Here is an 18,936-nt window from a genome sequence, read left to right as displayed (position 1 = left end):
CGCACGGGAGTATTAATTGCTTGATAGCATAACTAATGAGCAATAAAAAGAATCAAAATAACGAAACATTTTTAAATAATCATATATGAAGGCATCAAATCGTTATTTACACAAATGTTTTTTTTAAAATCTATATGTTTGAAAACACTTCCTTGTAAACTACGTTTGTTGTACTTGTACGCACTCCGTGTTCTTTGTCAAAAGGAAGTATCTTCAGACCTTTTTTGCTCATAACTTTGGAAACAACAACATAAAATTGACCATGGCTAAAAACAGGTCTCGGGAGATACAGGCCTACATGAGACAAAGATTGTCCTTGATTTTATTTATAGTCATAGCAAAACAAACCATTAAAGGAAATTGACGTCTCTGAAATCTGATAGGAAACTTGGTGGAGTCCGACGGCGTCAATGTCATTCTTGGGATAAAAACTTTTGCACCCACATTACTTCCGGAAATAACAGTAGCTTCAATAACACGATTACCTAAATGATTGACGACTAACCTCGTCCATTACATAATCCAGATGTTTGATCAATATTACGTAGAAGCATAACGGGGCACCAACCTTTAATCGTATGCTATGATTTGGGAGACCAGAGCATTTTATTGTATTGAGGAATTCAGTGGAGTATATTTCGTGGACTCCAAAGTTTCCTTCCTCTTTGCTTATAGCATCCGAACTCAAATAGACTCTCTCTTCTCCTGGAATAGTAGATAGAACATTATCATTTACTATCTCCACTATCTCATTTGTTGGGGCCAAAATAGCTCTTTCTTGGAAATATTTAGCTTCCCAAATATGCTCCTGTAGGTCTGGATACGTGCTTTCAACAATTGCTGAAATCGGATCGGCCCTGGATCTATAAGGATATCTTTTGCAATCTCGATGACGGCTTCACCATCATTAGGACCGCCAGCATTTCCATCTCCTACGCTTAGTATCCACTCTGAGAATTCTCGCAATTCATCAACAGAAGATTTCGAGGAACCTGATTGTAATCTCATATTGCGAGTAAGTCTAAGGACCTTACACGAATCCCATAAGTAAGACGAATTAACGGTGGCGAACACGATATCCTGCCTAGTTCCCTTTGGTACAACTGGTAATATCTGCCTGATAATCACCACGAATACTATCACTTTACCTCCAAATGGTCGATGCAAGTTATCCCTATCAACAGACCTCATTATGTCCCTAAACTTCTATCAAGTGCTTCAAAACAATACTTATGCATCATGGAGCTTCATCCCAAATAATAGTTTTGTCTTAATGAGAAAGCAGCTAATCCGACCCAGGGCAATTCCGCGCAAGTAGAATTTCATTTACATTCAAAGGGATACCAAATCTAGAATGAGTTGTTCTTCCACGTGGAAGGAGGAGAGAAGCAATTCCACTCGAAGCTACTGGCAATACAATTTCGCCCTTCTTTCTTATTGCAGCACATAATGTTTTCCAAACATATGTTTTACCCGTCCCTCCATAGCCGTAAACGAAAAATACACCTCTTCTTCACTCGACACGACATCCAATACTTCTCGATAAATCATCGACTGCTCATCAGTTAAACCTTTATACAATTTGTCGTGTTCCAAGGTCATTTCCTCAATGTCATATGAAAGCTCATCTGCTATAAGCTTGTTTTGTCCTTCAAACATGATTAGTTCATTTGAAAGGCATTTCACTGAATCTACGCAAGCTGCTACCATTACTTTGGATCATGGTTTCAATCTCAGCCAATGCAAAAGCTTCGATTTGATCGTGAGTTAAATGGAGGTCTGTGAAACATATAAAAAAACAGTAAACTATAGTAAGAATGCAAATTGCTAAAAAGTATCGTTTTTTACTCAAAAATCTTTTCGTAGTTATTTACCTTTATTTTTTTGAAGACAACGTTGCTTGTAAAGTATGTCATCAGATAATAACTGCCATTTATTCTACCGAACTTCCTCCGGCTTGACATGCTACCAGATAATAATAACATAGAGAACAAATGTCTTAGATAATACCCTGATTCTCTAAAACTTGCTTCTGTTATTGCATTGACATATTCCTTGTCATCATCAAGTAACCCCCTTGCGTAGCAAGCTTCCTTGAATGTAGGATACACTAAACCATCAACCGTTCTAATGTCTTCGTAGAATATTGCGCCTTTTACAAAATTCAATAACGTTCTAAGATAGAACTTCTCTCCAGATCCTGGTGAGACGTGGTAGATTCGTCTAATTGTGAAACCTTTAGCTATTGGTGTCCACTCTCTCTGTGCCTATTTCCAAACAAATTTTGTAGGGAACTCCACATAAGTAAGCTCCCTAGCTTCTTCATATTGTTGGTTACATTGCATCCAAGATAGGAATTTAGTATTGTCAATATGAGGTTTGTCTAGTACAGATTCCACATCAGCATGGTCCTCAAACAAAACGGTTTGTTCTCCTGGTAGATGAAAACTTAATCTTTCAACAGCAGGGGTTCGATAATGTATGCTGAATCCAAAAATCCTCCAAATTACTTCACCTTCTTTCTGTTTATCTTGATAAGCCGCAGCTGTAACCCTATCATATCCCTTGTTTATATATTATAAAAAATATTTAATTGATCTAGCTTGGTTACACCATTCAACGTTTATGTGTCCTTGATATTTACGAAGCAATTCAGCATTATACGGAACAACATACCGATTACCAAGGTGAACCCCACTCTTCTCAACTATAGATCCATTATCTCTTCGCCTGTACACTGGATATCCTTCATCATCTACTCTAGTTGCATCATTGAACCTCTTGGGAAAATGCTTACTGCATTGCTTGTCAATCATACACGGAGCATTTGTATTTGCTGACCCACATGGACCGTGCATCATGTACTCGCTTACTGCTTGATATAGTTCTTGATCTTCACATTTATCGGGCAACTCGGCACAAATAATCTTATCAATATCTGAAGCAATAGGGTATTTGTCTTCCTGATGCATGAACAACAAAATATGAGCGTGCGTCAAACCACGCTTTTGGAATTCAACTGTATAAACCACTGAAAATAAGCAGACAACAAAATAAGTTTTGATATTCAAATTAAATACAATATATAACGATAGCAATCCAAATTAAAATAACATATAATAGTAATAATAATAATAATAATAATAATAATAATAATAATAATAATAATAATAATACTAATAATAATAATAATAATAAAATAATAATAATAATAATAGAAAGTAGGACGATGTCTAACATACCAGTCCTAACCCTGGCAAATATTTTGCGATCTTTCACCCGCTGGTCTAGTTTCATCTGAAAAACTTGACATATGATGTCTGGCCTATCCTCTGGCCTTAAGCCTCTTCTTTTTTTTACAAATCTAGTAATCTCTGGCCACTTAGGATTACACGTAAATGTTATGAATAAATCTGGATAACCATACCATCTGCAAATAGCCATCGCATCTTGATAGTTTTCTCTCATATAACTATGTCCTCCTGTAAAGGAAGCTGGCAACACTATACGACTTCCAGTCGAAGATCCCTCTGTTTCACCTCTTTCGACAGCACCTCTTAAATTCTTGACATTCGCGACTCTCAAGCTCTGTTGGTTGTGTCTAAGAAAAGACAACCTTTTAGCTTCAATCATTGTGTAAGCATCTACTAAGAATTGTTGTAACAACCTCCGAGATAATAGTATTGTTGCCGCCTCCAGAGCTCTGTCTTGTATTCTGTATGCAAAAAACTCACGCATTGTGAGTTTAAACCTCTTTCCTGTTGAACCGTCTGTTGAGTCTTATCTCTATGCATAATATCTGTTTGTAAATCCATCTTCTCCGTATGGAAATAATAGTGGATATTGCATAGCGAGGTAAGAAGGATGAAGTTCGGAAATTTGTTGTAGCTTTCCACCCTTCGTTTCGATAATTATATCTCTTTTGTCGGCACTATCAATATCTCCTACGATAAGTGTAGCTACTTCTGATGTTGTTGGCAAATTGTAAGTTCTTCCATTAGACTCTCTTTTGCCGATAAGTTTTAATTTCAAATTCTCACACGTGTTAGATGCAAACCTATCCCTAGCCATTCTAAAATTATGAGCTAAAGGGTTATTATGATCTAACATATCTTGTAATTGTGCGACTAAGCGATCTTCAAACTTGTCAGGGTTTGACGTACTGGTAAGACATAATGAAAAATAAGTTAGAATTTGAAACGGAATATGTAAGTTAAACAATTAAAGTTACAATGATACTTAAATCCATTTACTATGTTGTACTACCTTGCAGCTGCTTTCCTGTTCTTTATTTCATCCTCAGTATCTTATATGTAAAGTTGAGAAAACTTTGGTCGTGCACCATCAGCAGGCAATAAAGTACATATTAAGTGATGATTTTGACCACCAATTTTGTAATTGTATGGACCTCGACCTTTAGTTGTAGGTGCAATAATCCTTCCACCCATTGATGTAAACGAATACATCATATTATATCCTCTTATATTCTCAAGAAAGTGGTTGCTTCTATTATGTTTCTTCTTCAATAGATCATAAATAATTTGAGGTGGATGTTTTAGCAGAGTTAACTGAACCTTCCCTTGCATGCAACACAATGAAAACTTTGGCTTGATTTTTTTGGTTTTCTTGTTGACTGTCTCATCAAACCACATTTCCGCGCCACAAACATAGACATATGTTGGGTCTCCTAAATCTGAGTAGCTCTCTGTGAAAAAATAAAATCAGTAATAAATATGCGATGTAAACATAAATAAGAAGAAAACACAACAAATTATAATAATAAGTACGATGTTTCGCATGATTTGCAATATTTATTAAAAATTATATGCCAACCTGTAACGATATCCATATAATTGACGTCGTTGTCACTATCGTCTTCTGTAACACACTCATCTTGAACGGTATTATTTGATTTGTCATGAGAACTTGATTCAATATTTTCATCTTTATATAACAGTCATAAAAAATAATACATTTTAGATATGATGTGAAAAATACTTCAAATATTACATACTTATATTATATAAGTAAATAATAAATTAATACCATTTATAATTCTCTGTGTAACTGATTTAAGGATATTTGAACTTCGAACCACATGTCTCTTAGATCTAATATTACTATGAGATTGTGTCAATTCCAACATGTCGCCATAAACCATAGAGATGCCTATTAATTATTGCGTTTTAGTTAATATAAATAAACAATCGATGTAGTTATCGAATACAATCAGTTCATTGAAAAGTAGAGAATGCATACCTTGAGCTCTTTTTTCTAACATAATCAGCTTTCTGTTACTTCTGGCAATATCAGAAGGAGATTGTGTAGCTAAATTAAATGTCAAATAAATATCATCATGAGATTTTGCATATTAATTTTATTTAATCGTTTAATATAAATAATAATAATTAAATATCGAAATTTATGTAAAGCGTATACTGTTAATAACAATGCTGGTAGGATTATTGTTAGCAATAGCTGTGTTTAGCGGTGCCTCAAAAGACGACTTAGAAGATGATGATTGCAATCTATAAAAATAAAAATTTGTATATTAATTATCTTAATATCAACATTAAAATTTAATTACCATATAAAGGGAATTTATCATATATATTTACCTATACGCCCCAATGGAGTAGTACAAATAATACTTGAATCATTAAATATTGTGCTTATTGACGGTGAATTAACAACATATCCATCTGAATATAATACGAAAAGATAAAATAAGTTTATATTTAACGTCCGATAATATTTCGTATAATAATAGCCTCTATAGTACACATCTATACCGTTCAATGAACGACAAAAAACATTGGAATTAAATACGGATTCCTGCGTCCCTAAATTTGCCGAAACCTTTTCACGTCTTTGTAATAATATTTGTTTTCTTTTTTGCCTTGCACATCGTTGTTCAATTTGTTTTGATACAACTTGATTTAGAGATCTTGAGGATACTGCAAAAAAACAAAAACAATACAATACAAAAATTGAAGTTATATAACGATAATATAATTGCCAAATGAAAACTAAACAAACGAGAATTTATCATTATACTAATTAATTAAATTTATAATAATAATTTTTTATTATGACTATATCTTAAGTACTCATAGTATCACAAATAAATTAATATTGAGAGGGTTAAATATAATATGTTTACATGTAAAGTCTTCTTAAAATTCATGTTTTTTGACATTAAAATAGAATGCTTTCATGAAATTAAGCTATATATTATTTGTTTTCTTTTAAAAACATAGAATAACATTAGTAACATACCATTTGACTATGTACAAAATATCAAATTATAAGCCAACATGTAGTGATTATATTTCGGTCAAAACAACATTTATAAGCAACCTTTGTTATTATATTTGTGATGATTCACATGCATTCCTCATTTACTTCATTTCATTTCTCAAACTCATGACACAACTTCTTTTATTCTCTATCTCTCTAACTTCTCTCTAGGATTCTTCACAAAATTTGGTCCTAAAAAATTCCAAAAAAATTTCTTCATTTCTCACGATTTTGTTCTCTATCTCTATCTCTCTAACTTCTCTCTAACTTCTTTTATTCTCTATCTCTCTAACTACTCTTCCAAAAAATTCCAAAAAAATTTCTTCATTTCTCACGATTTTGTCCTAAAAAATTTTTATTTTCAAAATCATATATACAAATTCACCATCAAACATGAGAACACAAAAAAAAATCAGATTTATTTGGTTCGAAATATCTCGGTAGAAAATAATATGGAAATGCTACATATTTCCATTTTTTCGAAGTTTTAATTCGGGAATTTAGTAAATGTTGATTAGTTATGGACGAATTACTTGCAAAATGTAGTTGCATGTCATCATCTCAACATATTCAAGATGGAAACTAAAGATTTTTGGTAAGTTTTAACATTCTTTTTTTTTCGTTTTTGTTTAGATACTTTCTGTTATATGGATATGTAGTTTTATATTTTTTTTGCTTTTGCTTATAAAAATATGAATAAATACAATAATGAAAATTCGAAATTTGATTTGAATGTAAAAATTTTGATGAATAATGGGTGAATTTAAGCTAAATAAGTTTAATAGGAAGTGACAAAAATATTTTGTTTAAAATTTTTTCTTCCGATAATAGTATACATGATGAATCTATAATTAAAATTTTTTCTTATTATAATTATTCATATTACTGGTTATTAATACAAATATGATTGAGTAGTTAGATTCATGTTAATGTTTCTTGAAAATTAAATTTTTATCTTCAATAATGAAAGTAAGAAACAAATATTTTTGGTAATTTTAACATGTTTTTTTTTCCGTTTATGTAGATATAGTTTGTCTTATATTTATATGCAGTTTTTAATTTTTCTTGATATTACTTAAAAAGATATGAATAACTACAATAAATTATATGTTATATTGATTTGCATGTAAAAATTTGGTGAATTATGGTCAATTTAAGATACATAAGTTTAATAGAGTGAAAAAAATATTTTGCATATACATTTTTTTTTTCGTACGAACATATAATTATACATGATGAATTTATAATTACAAATTTTTTTTCATTATAATTATTAATATTATTGATTATTATTACAAATGTGATTGAGTATTTAGATTGCATGTTAATATTTCTTTAAAATTAAAATGTTATCTTCAACATAATGAAAATAAGAAATAAAGTCCTAATATTTTTTAATTATAATTTAAATTTAAAACAGTGTACTATTGAATAATAATATGATTTTATTGGTTTTAAAATTATAGATCTTGGTGGAATATCAACAATAAGTTGGTATATTTTATATTCGGTTCACCTGAATTGAATTTGAGGTAAAATTTTATATTTAATGTTTTATTTATTTCTGTCCATAAATATATATTTAACCAAGGTTGATTATAATATTTATTTATACGAATTTTGCAATTATATAGTTAAAATTAAAAACTGGGTTGCATGTCAGTATGTTGCAAAGGAGATTTAGTAGACTTCAAGAAAATACATTGTAAGGTATTAATTTCTTTATTTTTGTATTTTTATGCACAATATGTATACTTTCTTGAGTAAATAAAAATTGGAAAAACTTAAATATGGACAATATAATCTTACATAAACATATTTTAATTTGAAGAAACAAATATTAGTGCAATACAAATAAAATCTAGATTTTTATTTATCAAATTTATGTGTTGTGTTTTGTAATTAGATTAACTTTAATTTTCCAAATGCAAGATTAAATTATTTGAATCAATTGTTAAGGATATGTATTAAAATGTGATTCCATACGACTAAACGAATATATGAAAAAAAATAATTTTTTTATTTACAGTAAATTGATAAAAATGTTGTTTCTATTAGTTTTCAAACTAACGATAAATAAAACAAAATAAATATGACATCTATTATTACTATAACATATTGTATGTCATCTATAATTACAAATAGAGTAGTATAAAAAATAACATAATTCATGAGTTTTTAACTATTTTAACATTATAATGGGAATATTATGCAATAGAAATACCATTAGATATGTCGCATAAAGGAGTTCTTCGAGTAATACAACTTATGTGATTTCTTTGAGAATGAAAATGTAGTTCTTGTTCTTAACTAACATTATCTGCAAAAAATCAAAAAAATGTTATATTTCACATAACCACAAATATTAAATGATATATTAGAGCAAATATGTATAGACAAATACAATGAACAATACATACCATGTAACATGTTATGATTTTTGTTACGCTTTTCATGTAATATATATTTCTTGTTTTCCCTTGCTGCTAATTTGTACTTCTCTCTTTGCGTATTCCCCCTTGCATATATGATTGGTGAATATGGATTTTCATTTTATTGCACTTGTGTTTCAAAGCTTGTCATAACTATATATTTTAAAATTATCAAATATGTCACAACTATACACATTCGAAAATGATGAAATTTAAATTATAAAATAATGATAAATATACTACCATTTGAAATATCGCTTAAATGAGAGCGTTGACTTGTAAAATCCTCTTCTATTCTTGGCGACAAAGTATGAGATTGGATTTCGAGTAAGTCTGCTAATTAAACATATAATTTAGTAGAAGGAATACTTGTATAAATAATAAATGTACATATTGCCATGGAATAAAATACATATACATTAGATAGTGTTTGCTATTTCTGAAAGTTAACAACTTCATCAATTGTAATTAATAGTCTTAAATATAATTTTTTATTAAAATAATATTATTATATTTGTTTTGTTATTTTCATGTGGATATGCATTCGAATAACATGAGTATAATCAAACACTTTATAGCACATCGCACAAGATATATGAAGAATTTAGGTGAGAATCCTAATACTTATATATTAGATTATTTATATATTATTTTTCTTTTCTTTAAAAAATGATTACTAAACCGTTTATAATTAGTTTTTATAAGAAATATTTGATATTCCATCAATATCGTGAAATGTTAAATGTAATAATTAGTTACTGTAATTTGTTTATAGTTTGATTGTAATTTAATAATTAGTTATATTGTATTTATTGGGAAGAAGATGGAATATCATATATTCATATATAAAACCTAACTATAAACGGTTAGATGAATACATATCTGTATGATATGCATGTCGTTTTAAAACCCTTCCCTTCTTAACATGACGATATTGTTTTGATGCACTTGGCTCGTCATTTTCATTATTCATTTCGAATTGGTGGATGAATTGAAATATTAAAAATGAATAATCATACTCTATCTTCATATAGTATTTGAATGAATATTATAAACTATGAGAATTGATAGACATACATAATAGATATTATGTAATAGGAATACATATCTATTTATAGGTGGCAAATATTTCAATCCTGATTTTAGCCTTAATTTTAGTTGTTAAATATTACCTAGCTACAATTAGGTTAAATTATGATGTAATGTATATAGAAGGTTTATTTCGAAATATATATTTTTTTAATTTGTCAACATCATAATCATAATGGATAATATAAGATAATATTACCTTAAATTTGACATACTTCCTGTTAATACACACCATTTACAATTTTAAAATTTATTAAATAGATAATACTACTAACGTATATATATATATATTAAGGTTGAAGTAAATCAAAAAATTAGTCCTCAATATATTATATTAGTCGACTTTAAACATTATTTTATGATTAGTTCAAAGTTATATTGAAATAAGGGGTGAGAGGATATAACGTAAACTATGTAAAAACGTTTAAAATAACAAACATACTTCCGATATAATACATTTTGGAGACACAAATTATTAATGTATTAAATCATTATATTAGAATTACGAACATATAATTATACTTAATACATAAATGATAAAAAGAACATAAGTTCTCGATTACAATTGCAAGAATCACATAATATTCTATGATCATCTGAAACTTCGTAGTAGCATTCATGATCTTCAAAAAGATTTCTATCCAGCTTACATGCTTGTTCTCTATCACATAAAAAAAATGATGATTCAATAGACATCTTATTTTCTATCCACACTCCCGAAAAGTTAGAACGAATTTTCTTCCTACATTCTACAATCTCTTTCAAATCCATTTTCATTAACGTACTTGATATCATTTTGAAACCAAGTTCCTTGTAACTCGCTTCTTGACTACAAAGATATATAAGTCCCAACAAATAAGTTGCCACTAAATATCCTTCATTTGATGCTTTCTCGAAAAATGCAATACCATCTTCTATCCTCAATTCTGGAAAAAAGTATGCATATACAAAAACATATAGATATATGAATAAACCAATATAAAATATACTTGCAAAAAAAATCAAATAACATATATTTTATAATGTGACTGTGAAGGCCTATCAATTTATAAATATTATGAAGAAATTATTGTAAAAAAATTACCATTCCAACTCGAACAATAGCCTCAACGTTGTTGCACTCTAAACATCGTGTAAATAAGAAATCAATCTTATCAATGTAATCCCAAGATATGCTTAGCAAGCTTTCTATTGATAACTTTTGTAGAACTTTGTCATCTTCACAAATAATATTGAGTGTCTTGCAACTATATCAAAAGAATGATTATCTATAGACATTATTTATAAATAATTTAAAAACGTATAAATAATTAGTTGAACATGGTTCGTACCTTACTTTGCACCTAAATAAATCTCTGAAAGAATTAGCTCCAACACGTGAAATAATATCAACAACAATTTCTGTGGGAAGGCATTCTATTATACATATATATTTTCAGACTTCATACTAAGAATTAATTTATACTATTTGGCTTTATAAAATTTTAAATCATATAACTTGTATAAATAACTTATTTTTAAGTACAATACATTTAGGAATCGAGAATACATTATATATATGTTGCTTTTTACGAAATCTTAATGAAACGTATATTACACGATATTTTATGCAATAAATATATTGTCATAAGATTTGATTTTGTGAATATTGATTTTTCCTATATAAAATATATCCCAACATATGTGAAATTAAAAAAATGTGCAATTATACTTATGTTAACTAAATATATGACTTATTCGAAATCAATTTGAAAAAAGGCAATTTGTAATTGACAGATGTTTTTTACATTTACTTACTTGTTTTGGAAAAAGAAAAAATCGGATACTAATCAAATCAAATATTAAACTATTTTAATAATTTTTACTAACTAATAAATTTAATTGAAAGTTACGTTATTATTGATGAGACAATATGGAGACAATGCGTAAACAATATAATAATAAACTTTATTAAAAAATATATATCTAAATATTATTATGACATAAATGATAGGAAGAAGAAAAGTTCTCGATTACATTTGCAAGCATTACATAGTATGATAGGTTCATATGAAACTTCATAGTTGTAATTATCACCTTCCCAAAGGTTCCTTTTCACCTCACATTTTATATTGTTATAGCATACAAATAAATCCGGTTGAGTAGTAATTTTATTTTTATCCATATTGTAGAAAAATGATAGCGAATTTTCTTCCGATATTGGACAATTCCTTCCAATCCCATCTTAATTAGTGTATCTGGTATCATTTTAAAACCAACTTCCTTAGAATTCACATCTTCACTGCATAGATTTATTAGGCCCAGTAAATAGGTTGCAACTAAATAGCCTTCATTTGATGCTTTATAAAAACTTGCAATACCCTCTTTAATCTTCATTTGAGTAAAATATTGTACCTGGAAGAATTAATAAAATATTAATTATCAACATAATGTATACAAATAATTTAATTGATGTATATAATTAATTTACCAAAAAACAGTTACCATTCCAACTCATACAATAGCCTCAATATTGTTACACTACAAAAATCGTGTAAACAAATCATCAATCTTATCAATGTAATCCCACGATAAGTTTAGCAAGCTTTCAATAGATAGTTTTTGTAGAACTTTTTCATCGTCACAAATATCATTAAGTGTCTTGCAACTACATTTTGAAATAAAGAATAATAATTATATAGATGTTATATATATGTAATTTACGAAAATCTCAATCAATTGTTAAACGTATAACGTACCTTATCTTGCACCTAAACAAACCAGCAATAGAAATAGCTGCAAGACGTAAAATTATGTCTATAATAATTTTTTGGGGAAGACATTTTAGTAGACATTTTTTTGCTAACTTACGCTTCATAATAATAATTAGTTTATTGAACACCTAAAGTAACTAATGCATAAGGAGTAATCAGAATTAGAATTAATATGAAGACCATCGAACTCTTTTAGGGCCTGAATTAAATTGCATGTCTTATTGCTAACTCATCGCGTAAGGACATGCAAACCCATACAGTGATACTTATGTCTATATTATGAGTAATTAGAATTAGATTGGTTAACTTATACAGAGTTTATTGTACACATGACTATATTACGCATATAGATGCTAATCATGTAGGGCTACTAATGTAACAGCCCGCACTTCCGATCTGCTAACTAATCACACTTAAGATACAAAAAATAAAACAATCAACACTTAACAAACCTCGAATCTACATTTATTCACAGCGGAAACAAAACCTACAAAAACGATCCTGGATTTGTGGGTCAGGGGCCCACAACATAACAACTTGAAAATCAAATATCATATTACAAATACTTCCAAACAAAGCCTCTAACTTTAACCTCAGTCCACCATTTCATAACATAAAAATCTTCTTCTTGATCCAAAATCATATTCCAAGTCCTCGACATTAACCCTGCAAAATCACTAACAATGAACCCTGCCCCCACCAGGACAGGTTCCAAGAACAAAATCAAAAAAACTGCGTACACACACTGTCCAACCAGAAATTTATTTTAGTGGCTTAAAATATAGTTGTGCAGTTTATTACTCATCAAGTGGAACAATCCCAAACTTCAAAAATACTTAAAAACAAATAGTTAGAAATGTTTTTATTACGGCACCAACAACCCTTAACTAGAAAGTTCGATAAAGAGTACTCATACATATACTACAGATAATAAGATCTTTGCCATAAGGACAAATTTCAACAACCGTTGAATACATAAGCTCATCCCAACATCATTTTTGGTGGCTTAAAACCATTCATATACAATTTATGCTAGAATTCAGTATGCTTCACAAGTAAGGTGCTTGCTTAAAAATTTCAAGATTATTATCCTTGCACAATGGCAAAAGTAAGAATTTTTATCAAGAAGATCACCACTTAGATCATTCAAAACCCTTTGGGTATATAGCATTTAATTTATTTGGGTAAAGCGAACACGAATAGAGAGGGACTCCTTACACAAGGAGCCGACTGTCTCTAAGCTAATGGAGGTCGTCACCCTAGCGTTTAAATATTTATGCTTGCAAGCCTTAACCAGGACATGTCCCATTTTTATTATCTGCTGGACTTCACCCACCCAGCGAGGGTTCGGAAGGAGATCACCCATCCTCCAGGGTTGTTGTTCATACCGTACCTTATTTGGTATCGGCCTTTACCCACTTGTATCCATAGTTTATTTACATAAATAGTTGAAATGCACAGTTTATCAATACCACACGTGTTCCAAAGACCACATATTTATCCATGAAGAGGAAAAAGAATCACAACTACTATGATGTTGCTAATCATTGCAAGACTTGGATCTTCTTTTGAAATCTTTTGTTTTACGTCAACAATTTCACATATTAGTTACGTGTAAAGATATAAGGAAATAATTAATTCTTTACTGCTTGTAAAAGTCGTATAGGCACTTATTGTGCTCATTTAAACTTTACCAAAAGGGTTGAGTTAGCTTGAACATTTGGAACTTTTGTCAAAATAATTACAACAAAAATACTGAACTTAAAACGAACATAACTTCCTGCTCGGTACTTCGAATTAGGAATTTCCAAAACTTAACCTCAATAACTTTGGATCATGACTACTCAAAGGAACAATACCCGCTCCATAACACATATTGAGCATCTCGCTCCATAAATGTTGTTTACTTTCCCATAAAACACTAACAAAATCAAAATGCTTATTTTCTCAATAACCAAACTTATATCTTTCAGAACTTATACTCTTGTTCTTAATCCTTATCGCATACTCAATTCCAAAGTGTATCAACGACTTAAACTTCCGTCCGTAAATTAATATAAAACAAAACAAAGTTGAAATGTATTAACATATCCAAAATACCTGAACCTCAATAATCTTATTATAACACAAACTCGAATCTCAAATAATCTCACTTACCCCAAATATTCTTTTAAAGGAAGTAATATACACAAAACGTATTCAAAATCAAATGTCTCTCCACAATCGAACCCATAACATAATCAAAATGTAAAATATGTTTCTCAAAGACTTATAAGATAATTAACTATTATCGAGACCCAATTATAAGCTCGTGCGATTAACCTGTAATATTTTACTTGTAGACTATAAGGTATCCTCTAACATGTTTTGGCAATTTCCTTCATCATAATAGTTTCTCTTTGTACTTGACTTCCGTCTTTAACTTATAACATCTAAAATATAGCATTCCAAATTTCTCATGATATGAATTTTCCCCTTAAAGGTTTTCTTATTCCCAATACATGAACTTTCATTGCCATAATATAAACTTATATATTATTACATTATCATAAATCACCTGCAATTACTATGGCAAGTTAAATATCTCACTCCATATTTCCAATACTCAACTCGTTGTCCTCATCCTTCTAAATTTATAATTCACAACCATACGTCCCCATGTATTTGTACTGAAAGCTCATATTAGTCTTAACACCATACGCTTAGTATTGCATTATAAACTTTAATTACCATGCTCTCTATTATCTAGATTTATATTTTCTTTCCCAACATCCATTTATATAATCTTACTCATCCAATAGAAGAAATTATGCTCCAAACTCTTTTACTTGACCCCTTTGCGGATATGATCTTTTATTACATAAGTATTGTAAATTATATCTCTCTAATCGATACTCTAAACCACCACAAGATTGGATCCTTTATTTCATGATACGACACTATATCTCAATCCTACACATCCTCTGAACTCACAAACCTCTCGTAACAACTCATTAACTCATAAATTAATATTTGACCTTTGAAATTCACATCCAAATTTATCTATCCTAACTATCTAATCTACGTCCACCACATAACATCTTCATTCTTAGTTAGAACCTCCCAACAATTACTTCATCCTTCAATTTATGACATCACAAATCTTCATTCTTATATAACCAAGCTCCATATTATTTTCGGAGATATCTTCGGATGATACCATTCGGCCTTGTTTATACATCATAAGTAAATCTTGGGATATTTGACTACTTCTAATAATATCCTCAAAGCGACAATTGTATTAATTAAACAGAATTTCACAAGTACCCATCTTACAGCAAACTCATTCTAACTTAGTTCCAAACTCCATATACATAATTCATCCATGATATTTGTAAAGATATAACTTGTTTCACTAGCTTAGTGTTTCCAAACTTAAATTGAAAATAATGTTCATTAAATTGACCCAAATTTGAGAGACTTTTTCCTATGAGAACTTCTTCAAAAAATTTAAGTAGGAGAGAAGACCTCCCCTCATTAATAGAACTAGAAAACCTGATTTATAATTTCACGAGTCCATATTTGTCATAACTCCAAGTTCATAATTTTCAAAGTTCATGATCATATATAATCAAAATCTCAAACCATAATAAAGAGTTTCATACTTTCAGAAGTCCATATAAACTTATATCACATATATTTCACAATTGTCTTAAACCTGAAATTTTAACTCAACATCCTTGATCAAAATTCCTTTCTTTTTCTCTGAAACTTTCAAATATAACTATAGTTTAATCGAGAGCAGATTCATACATATATCGAGTCGACGTCCCGACTTAGTTCATAAATCGAGACTTGTTGTAAAACCATTATATAGTTAGATATACTAAAGATCCTTGCTTTAATTCTATAGCTACACTTTCATATAAAAGATCAACTTACTAAGCATAAGAAGCTTATTATAAATTCGATGTGGAAACAAGTAGGTTTAATAATATCACACATCTATATTATTGAAGGATTCAACTACCTCCAATCAGTTCTTCATAAAATATCACTCAGTAAAACTCATCACATAAAATCGCTTGTTAGCTTAAAACCAAATATGTAGTTAACAACTCTTGTAAACAACGAATAACACTTTGAATAATTTTGTATTTATATAAAAGGCTTATTAAGCTCAGCACATGAAATCACATAAACACGAATATAGATTCAAAGGTGGAAGGACATGTGTGTACCTTGAAAAATTCCAAATAATTCGACATTCTGGATAACCACTATAGCTCGAACTTCATAATTTATCTCCATATACATACTCCAACAACAACCTCAAAACAATAACAACAATCATGAACCATCCTCACAACAATTTAGATAAACAAATTGAATTACTCATACTTTCTAAGCTCTTCCATGAACTAACCACCACAACTCTATAACAACCCATTCTACTAATCCAACTCACAACATCAATTCATCTCTAATAACATCATTCTGATTTCAAGATATTATCAAACAACATAATTTATAAAAACAGTTTTTATGAAATTACTTAAGAGGCTTACTTCATATTAGAAGCTTCAATCCAATAAGAAAGATAAAATATTCAATCTTTAAGTTTAACAACTCTTATCATAATTATATTTGCTAATCAATAACAAAATTGAGAACCAAGTTTCTCTAAAATCAGAATATAAAATCCAATGCATACTTGAATTGGAATCAAAGGAGATGAGGAATCAAGAAAAATTAGCTTATACCTTCATATGGAAAGGAATACCAAAATAATGGAAGCAATAAGGCAAACAAGCCAACCACGACAGCAGCGCAACACAAAGTACAACAGTAGTGCTGAACTTGTGTAAGGCGTAACTCATAGCTCCGAACTCCAAATTGAGCGATTTTTGTGCTCAAATTCATTAGCTCGAAGTGATCTACAACTTTGATTCAGAAACAAAGAGCAAAATTGGATTGCATGTTATAGATAATTGAGGAAACAGATTGTCGGAATAAAAACAGAGGAGAGAGAAAAGAAGATAGGAACACCAAACTTACAAAGACCATAACTCATAGCTCCGAACTCCAAATCAAGTGATTTTTGTACCCAAATTCATTATCTCAAAGTGATATACAACTTTGATTCAGAAACAAAGAACATAATTGGATTGCATGTTGTAGATAATTGGGGCAACAGATTGTCGGAATAAAAACAGAGGAGAGAGAAATGAAGGTAGCAACACCAAATTTGCAAAGACCATAACTCACAGCTCCGAACTCCAAATCAAGTGATTTTTGGGTCTAAGTTCAATAACTTTTCGATATCTACAACTTTTATTCAATAAGTTTGGGTACAATTCCGACACAAAATGCAAATTGAGCATGCACATACGGGTATAAAATCAGAGGAGAGAGAAAATTATTGTTTGGGGTTTTATTTTGTTTTAAGGTTTCTCCCAATTCTTAACCACTTGGGTCATTAAACTGAAATCTTGAAGAGAATAATTGATCTATGGGAAAAATACACTTTGGCACTTGATTGAGAAGTTATGAAGAGGAGATAGTGATGCTCTAGCATCTAGAGTAGATAGCATGAGTGAGGAGACATAATTTGTAATTAAAAATGGATTCTCTTTATTTCAAAGCTTAAAATTTTTAACTCGATATCTCTATTATATAAAATCCATACTAACTTATTTGTACTTGGAACTTAGTTTAGACGATAAATAATAATTCTCAAGTAATTTCTTTATTAATATGAACATAGCTAACTTTGACTAAAACGTGTCTTAAAATATCTGCTATTATACTTATCAAATCTCATTTATAAAGTCGTTATTAAACCTGCTTAAAATATAGGCTATTACACTCTACCACCCTTAAATTAATTTCGTCCTCGAAATTGGAAAACGTAAAACTTTAGATCATTTCAAAACAAACAGATCACATAAAAAAAAATTCATAAAAATCAAATCAAAAGGAATCGAGAACCGAATATTAACATCTCAAAATATGAATTGCTCTCCAACCCAATAATCAAAAATTCCAACTACAACCTTTCCACAATCTCAGTCAATATAATTCGATCTTTCTCCAATAGCCACTCAAATCTAAAACCTCGATAGAACTTTTCACTTTTTTCAAATTTCACAACACTCAACCTTCAATTTCTCAATTCCAATTTCTCAATTAACTAATAACCCAAATCAATTTCAAACAATCCCAAATATCTTTCTTAACTCATGTGTCATGATATGAAGATCACGACACCTCTAAAACAACCATGCTCTGATACCACCTGTAACAACCCGCACTTCCGAGCTGCTAACTAATCACACTTAAGATACAAAAAAAAAAGCACAATCAACACTTAACAAACCTCG

General features: G+C 29.7%; 2 protein-coding genes across 2 annotated transcripts; both read right to left on the bottom strand.

The window, feature by feature from the left end:
* Positions 1 to 481: 481 nt before the first annotated feature.
* On the bottom strand, positions 482 to 1,191 carry LOC130591327 (uncharacterized). The gene is made up of 2 exons (XM_057394601.1): positions 825 to 1,191; positions 482 to 705 (listed from the first exon to the last, which is right to left on the bottom strand). The coding sequence occupies exons 1-2, from the start codon at positions 1,189 to 1,191 to the stop codon at positions 482 to 484; spliced, it is 591 nt and encodes a 196-aa protein (XP_057250584.1).
* A 475-nt stretch (positions 1,192 to 1,666) lies between these two features.
* LOC104892733 (uncharacterized) lies at positions 1,667 to 3,738 on the bottom strand. Its single transcript, XM_057394600.1, has 5 exons — positions 3,243 to 3,738; positions 2,677 to 3,031; positions 2,391 to 2,553; positions 2,027 to 2,267; positions 1,667 to 1,779 (listed from the first exon to the last, which is right to left on the bottom strand). Exons 1-5 carry the CDS (start codon positions 3,736 to 3,738, stop codon positions 1,667 to 1,669), a joined length of 1,368 nt encoding a protein of 455 aa, XP_057250583.1.
* Between the last annotated feature and the right edge of the window lie 15,198 nt (positions 3,739 to 18,936).

The sequence above is a fragment of the Beta vulgaris genome, chromosome 5, assembly GCF_026745355.1.
Source record: "Beta vulgaris subsp. vulgaris cultivar EL10 chromosome 5, EL10.2, whole genome shotgun sequence".
Classification (NCBI taxonomy): domain Eukaryota; kingdom Viridiplantae; phylum Streptophyta; class Magnoliopsida; order Caryophyllales; family Amaranthaceae; genus Beta; species Beta vulgaris.
This window is presented reverse-complemented; position numbering and strand designations above follow the sequence as displayed.

Excerpts from the sequence above, each read along its gene's own strand:
- LOC130591327 (XM_057394601.1), bottom strand. The coding sequence starts at position 1,191 with ATGAGGTCTGTTGATAGGGATAACTTGCATCGACCATTTGGAGGTAAA. Across the intron at positions 706-824 it reads TCAGCAATTGTTGAAAGCAC|GAGAAGAGAGAGTCTATTTG; the intron begins GTATCCAGACCT and ends CTACTATTCCAG.
- LOC104892733 (XM_057394600.1), bottom strand. The coding sequence starts at position 3,738 with ATGCGTGAGTTTTTTGCATACAGAATACAAGACAGAGCTCTGGAGGCG. Across the intron at positions 2,268-2,390 it reads ACCATGCTGATGTGGAATCT|GCACAGAGAGAGTGGACACC; the intron begins GTACTAGACAAA and ends GTTTGGAAATAG. Across the intron at positions 1,780-2,026 it reads CAATGCAATAACAGAAGCAA|ACCTCCATTTAACTCACGAT; the intron begins GTTTTAGAGAAT and ends TATGTTTCACAG.